Consider the following 6,907-nt stretch of genomic DNA (forward strand, 5'->3'; position numbering starts at 1 on the left):
TTTTGTAACTAAGATGAAGATTAGAGTTTTGCTTCCTTGTTCAATGGTCTGTAACCGGTCAGTTGGCATTTCCGAATAAATAACTCCGCAGCGGAGGCCTTCTTCCTTTCGGAGTTGGCACGCGGTAAATGACTTGAAATGACTCATTTGGCATGACTACGTGCCCGGTGTCAATTTGGTGGGATACGATTGAGCTCCTAGCTGAACTGTTGAGGTTAGTGGTATTCCGGTAAGAAAGGTGCTTCCGTATTCTCTGAGAAAGTTGCCGTGTCGTGCGCCCAATATACTCCGCCGAACAACTGCAGGAGAAAGAATATACAACCATATTCTGCGTGAGGGCTGGCATCTTGTCCTGGAGGTTTAAGTTGAGCAAAGGGTTTGTTGTGAACCAAGGCCACAGAGTTCCAGCCGGAAGCGTGCGTTGTGAGGATTGAAACAAGCGACGACTGACTATGTCCGCCAACAGGTCGCCTTTATACGGTAGACTCAAGCATATTGGCTTCTTTCCAACGGTCGTCTCTGTGTTCTGTCTCTGAAATGATGTTTATATCATCGCAGCATCCAAGTTTTCTATCACCCACAGCTTTCCGTCGCATTTTTGACCCCTCAACATGCCGCTTTTCTTTGAGACATTGAAATGGGTTACATAGAACTTGTGTGAGAATCGGGATAATGCCAGGTTTATAGTGGTTATTTTAGCGTACCACCTATGGGGCCCAAATAAGTAAATGTAAACATCCAGGATTATAGTAGAATTCGAAGCCTTTAAAATAAGTGGCCTGGAATTACCATAACTCTCCTGGGTGTATCTGGCGTATTTTTCATAGGCCACCGGAGAAGAGAAAACAGTATAAATATGACGTCTCACCGACATTAAATATGGTCTAAAGGAGAGGTTTTGGCTTAGTGAAACGAAAATGTAAGAAAGACATGTTTGATTAAGTAAATTGGATAGGGACTATTTCCAAATGCATTTCTTTAGGTTAAATGGAGATACAAACTAGGATAGTGAGGAGTAGCATATCAGGGATGGCGTTCTAAATCGTCGGAGACTCTTTGGACACAAGAGAATGAGAAAAACGATGTATTGAAGACAAACGCACTTAGGGGTTCACGGTTCGACAATTTTAGAATGATTATCGTTCTAGTGTGAATGAACGCCCGAATGGAATTTTACAGACTATTCCTGTTAAGACTCACAGGTGTTCTGAATGCTTGAATGCTTCTCGAATGCTCGTGGGGACCACCTTCATTCTCAGTGCTTGAGGAGAGGAAGAAATGCTTGACAACCTTTGTCACATTGTGTCGCAGAGCAGCCAGCTCAAGCACTTTGTATTAGATTCCATTTCTCAAGGCACCGCCTAAGAATATTTAGTCTGTTTTGTAAATTGATAGAGAACAAAGATTGATGGGCCGAAAGCTCAAATGGTCAGAAGGGATATTCAATGTTTTTAGCCATCAAAACTGATGTCACCGGAGGCCACCGCACAGACAGGTTTCAAGTAGGTTACACTGACAACATAGCACCTCGGGGTTGAATAAGGGCGGGTATTTTCATTGGAAAGAGCGACTCCGGGAGAGATTAGCATGGTCACTGATTTAGACTTACAAACATTCTGGATATGCGTTCCACTGAAGCTGCTCTCATTTTAAATTGCTCGGGGAATCTACGCACAGCCAAAATGTCTTCACGGCAAACGTTTTGAATCCCCGCCTTACATGCACGATTTTCGGCATAGTAGCACATGAAATAGAGCGCAGCCTATTGATGTCCAACAAAACCTTGAATAATACTAGATATGGAAAGTGTCCTTCGTTGATGGTTACCAAATCCAGCAGCAATGGTGCTTGTCTTTCGCGGCATCTGGCAGAAAAAACGACAGGTTGAGTACAAGCTCGCTTTTCAGTGACATTGGTCCGCATCAGTGCAACAATTTCACCGCACCTGATGCACTAAAGCTCACTCCAGGAAGCACTGGGAGAGTTTAACTAAGCTGCCAGCAACAGATGTGGAGATCTAGCTGGGAGAGATGTGCCCAGTGTGCTCGAATAGAACAGTTTACCACGCCGAGATGAAGTGTATTGGTTCAGCGCAACGGAAACTGAATTCCCGGTGCATCACAAAAACATGCAGGAGTGGTTTCGGAGGAGAAAAACGATATTGGCAACGCTGAATGTGAATATAAATTGCCAAAAATTGTTGCGCATATTGGTTACCCGACTTCGCGACCTTTTCTTGCAGTCGTTTGTTTAAACAAAAACTGTCCCATAGAGAAATAGCGGTGGCACAAACCTTGTCTCTGCCATCTCTATGCTCGCATTCTTATCCAGCCTTTCACCTGTTCGCGTTCCACAACATTACGTCAACTTCGCTGATACTACCTCTCCAGCAAACGTGGTCCTGGACTTCAGTGGCAAGAAAGTTTTCCAGCCCACGCACTACTATAATGGTTTTCCATAAGCTCAACTGTTGAGCAAATCCTCCTTCATGTCCATGATTCTGTTCTGCAATTTGTGGCCCTGTTTGTGTTTTCATTTCGGAGATGAACTCCGTCAGACAAATATCACAAACCAGATGATCACTTGTCACTTAACCAAGTAACTGAACGCTCGACGCTGGCAAACTCATGTATTAGCAATATTGTGAAATGTAGTTAGCTAGGGTGCGCTGCTTGGTTGTTGTTCTGTTCGCCGAGCTTGGCAGTTGGATTGCAAACGTTCCATCACAAATCGAGGTGACATCGTCAGTGTAGGTTTAAGTGGGTGAATTCCTCTTCTTCTGTCTGTGATTATATATTTTCAAACAAATAGGCGTTCCTAGATTTGTCCGTCACAAGGACAACAAACGGTCAACTGCAAACTGAAGTATAAAGGGAAGAAACGCATACAGACTAGATTCTGAATTACCACAGCAACCATCCGAATTTTCACAAGCGGAGCTGCGTTTGAACCCTATTCAAGCGGATGGAGATGCATTGCAACACAACAGGGGCGAAGAAAAAGGAGAACAAAGACTCTACGAGACATCCGGAAATAACGGCCACACGAGGAATTTAATTTGAGGTGCTTACGAGACAACCATCGAGCTAATTCGTCAACACAACCAGACCAGTGAGAGATAACGCTGTAGTGTATCAGAAACGTGGCAGAGATGACCGCACAACATCTAGGCAACATTGAATTACAGTCACTTCCGAGCCTACAAACACGTTGAGTAGAACTCTCTCGAAACCAAATGGAAGGTTGAATGCATTGAGAAAGACTAACGCAATCTACAAATTTGAGTGCAACGACTGCGACAAATGCTACTTCGGTCAAACGGGAAGAAAACCTGCTACAAAAGTACACAAACACATGCTTGAAAGCAGAAGACATGACCCAATGTTACCTTTCTCAATTTAAGAAGACAGAGAAGAATACAACTTCAGTTGGGACAATGTTGAAATACTTGCCCACGCAAGAACAAAAGGGAGCAAGAATTTGCTAAGGCGCGGTACTACAGACAAAAATCGATCAATAAACACATCGGCGTTGACCCAGTCTATCAGCCGTTACGAGCAAAAGAGCCACACAGTCACAGGCTCTAAGCCAGAAACCTAATGATAATCAACGGACTAATTTGGTTAAAAGAAGACAATGACCAAAAACCAAAGGCCGCTGATTCAACTAATAAATCGACAAACACCCAACACAAAGCAAGGAACCGAATCACAATAGACCAATCACACACGGAGCTGCTGAATCAAATGCGCCCATTGAACCAACCAGACATAGCAGATTCACAGGAGACTAACGAAACTACGCGAAGACCGATTCCGGAACTACCAAATGCTGGTTGGAAGCTATATAATCACGGACAGAATAGAGTAATTGGCCCACTCTAACCTGCTCTGACGATGTCACCTCCATAGGTGATGAAAATTTTGCAATCCCACTTCCAAGCTCGGTGAACATACCAGCGACCGAACTCATGTGGTTTCGGTTGGTGACATTAATAATAGCAACAATAACAGCACCTCTTAGTTGTGCTGTGAGAAAAAGGTTTGGGGGAGAAATTCGCCATCATTCCGGCTACTTCTGCAGTGACCATCAGAATTATACATTATTCAGGTTTTCGTCTACCTAATTCCTCGATCTGTTTGTGTACGATCGTTTTAACATGAAGGAAGTGCCTGAGAAAACTATTGAGGTCTCCGAGAAGTGCTAGCTGCGCCAGAATTTTTTTAGGATAGCTGATATGCATCACACTACCGACATTACAGAGAAGGTAAGAAAGACATTCTGTGCACAATGGAGCTAAGGCGACCAACGTTGCAAGCTCCCTCACCGAATTCAGCAGTAGAATGATGCACTGCATTTTTGAGCTGATATGGGCTTATGCAACAAGAGAGCGAAAAAGTAGGTCGGCCGGCTGCAGACCTCTGATTTTCGTGACAAAATTATCCAAATCTACAAGCCACTTCGGCGAGCAAAGCGCGTGCCGGCCCACTGCCTGGTAAACTCTGTGCATCTCAGTGCAAACTGCCACTGGAGTGGCTGCGTCAGTCTACTCTTATCAACAGAGTTATGGATGTACTTTGACGAAGGAGAACACCGAATAAATTTGGAAAAACATTTAAGTCCCCAGCCAAATAGTTAATTACATAAACAACTAATAACGGTCGACAAAACAGTAGGTAATCAGCTCCCTGGCCCTGTCATACTAAACAGTCAAACGGGACGTCATAAAGCCTTCTCAGCGAAGTTCCGGCAGAAAATTGCCTTAGAATTGCATGGGTAAAGTGAATTCAAAATACTGGTAGAAGTATATAGAAGCCGATTAATCGCCCGTGGGACTACAGTGGTTGAGGTTGAGTTTTCTGGCACCGAATTCCGCCATAATCTCAAAGCTGTCGGGTGTTCTGTGAGACGTAATAGTAAATAATATTGTGCGCGCAGAATAGTGTACTCCGAACTTTTCGTCCAGCAAGTCGTCCGATAGAAAGCCAAGGATGAACTAGAACCTATAACCACTGCTGAAGCATTGTGGCCTCGGACTGTTGTGCTTGTGTCCGGGGTCACATAAAGCGTAAGGATGATGAATTGGAGGTATTAGTAATGCGGATAAATGGTAACAGGAAGCTCAGAATCTGTGCGTACGTTGAAACCGTAGAGACCAACTGGTGTCGCTTTTGCAGTGGAGTTGGGTGTAGAAGTTCCTTGGAAGAGTGAGTTGGTGGCGGCACACAAGCCAGAACGCGAACCGTACAGAAAATTATTGATTCAGTAGAAAGCCTAGACTGAAAGTCCACCGAACTGAATAAATTTGAACGAAAGGTCCAGTAGTTTAGAATGGATGTGTCCTAAGGGCAGCTGGGGTCAGGTGAATATTTTGTTTTTATTTGCAGTTAATGGAACGCCTGGGCGAGAGAAAGCGGTCAATAATATGAAGATGACTAATGCCGGTTTTACTATGAAACCAAGTATAGCAGTGCTGTGCCATCATTGACCTGGCATACTTCACTTCTGAGACAACCCATAACGGACGTCATTTTTGAGGTCATTTGGCTGTTGTGTGCGTCGTTGTAAGTCACACGACAAAAACACAAGCGTCTAAATGTACAAAAGCCTCCAAAGCCGGTATCGGGCAGTAGTACAGGATATCACCGGAGTGATGATGCCAAACAACGGGATACGGCTGAACCACTCAGGTGTGTTTTCGGAAATTGAGAAATGGACTGTCTGTGGCTGTGCGCGGTGTGCTGCCTTCGACTGTATTAACAAAGCCTCTTCCCCACAGCCAATCATGAATGAAAAACAACCTGAATTTTTCGCAGTACTTTAGCACTACTAACAGTTCTTCTCGATACTGGCAAGTCGAAACTGAAGAATGCAACTAACAGAGTACATATATGTACTCTACACCGGAGGCAGCAAACCACGGGGTGCCGTTTGGTATCACCCATAACCATTCGGCGACTACTGAGATCCACCGTACTTCGTTTGATCTGCAGGTATTGGTGACTGGCCTAGATGCACGGTATCGTATTTATGGGGTATGATATTAAATATCATGTCGCTAAACTGAGCAAGTAACGAATAGGCTGGGAACCATTTAAACTAAGCTGAAAGAACTGAGATGTCGGCTCGTCTCTGGCGTGAACCAATTTTTATGGGGCGTGTCGCGTATGTTCAGTGCCCAAGCAGGGTTCTTAAAAAACCAGAGCATCACAAAACTGGCCACGGGGAAAAGCAAGAAATCATGCTCGCTATCCTGAGTTTACTATCATGCTACCTTACACGAACCCCGGATTTCACCGAAACAGCGGTCACTGAAAGAAAGGCGTTTATTGGAAGAAAATATTTTGATTTAAGGAAAGCAAATGCATTCATTCAATGAGCTGCGAATATAGCTTTCAGAAGCTCCGCGCGCGGTACGTTCGAAATCGGTTTCGTTTTTCCCTCGTGCAAATTCGTGAAAAAATTTTTCGTTGTTCAATCTATTCACAGAGTACACACGAGTAATTGTTGAATTTTATTACTCTAACAAAACATTTGAGTAATAACCCTTTATATTTTGCGCTCACCTCCAATTATACATCTAGTCGGAAACATTACATCAATTTATGCCGATTACCCTCCGCAGCCATTGATAGACCACAATAGGAGTGGGCGAAATGGCTGCCCGTCGAACGTCAATCTAGTCGGATTACATCAATTTATGCCGATTACCCTCCGCGGCCATTGATAGACCACAATAGGAGTGGGCGAAATGGCTGCCCGTCGAACGAACAACGCGGTATGCAATGACACGCCTGCAAGGCCTGGTGGCATTCCAAATGCACGGGTTTACAGGACGACCAGGTAAGTCGACTAACCAACTCTCCTGACCCGTTTGTCTGTGCCAGCTGCCTCTATGTCAAGAGTG

The 6,907-nt window shown here is 44.4% G+C and overlaps 1 protein-coding gene across 1 annotated transcript in view; it reads left to right on the top strand.

Moving 5' to 3' along the window:
• Nucleotides 1-6,751: 6,751 nt before the first annotated feature.
• Nucleotides 6,752-6,907, top strand: part of T265_01636 (hypothetical protein) — a gene marked incomplete at both ends in the record, with an annotated part of 3,897 nt that continues 3,741 nt past the window's right edge. The window contains one exon of the mRNA XM_009165702.1: nt 6,752-6,843. Coding sequence (XP_009163966.1) covers nt 6,752-6,843 — 92 coding nt within the window. The remainder of the gene's footprint in view (nt 6,844-6,907) is intronic.

This window comes from Opisthorchis viverrini, assembly GCF_000715545.1.
Source record: "Opisthorchis viverrini unplaced genomic scaffold opera_v5_18, whole genome shotgun sequence".
In the NCBI taxonomy this organism is placed as follows: domain Eukaryota; kingdom Metazoa; phylum Platyhelminthes; class Trematoda; order Opisthorchiida; family Opisthorchiidae; genus Opisthorchis; species Opisthorchis viverrini.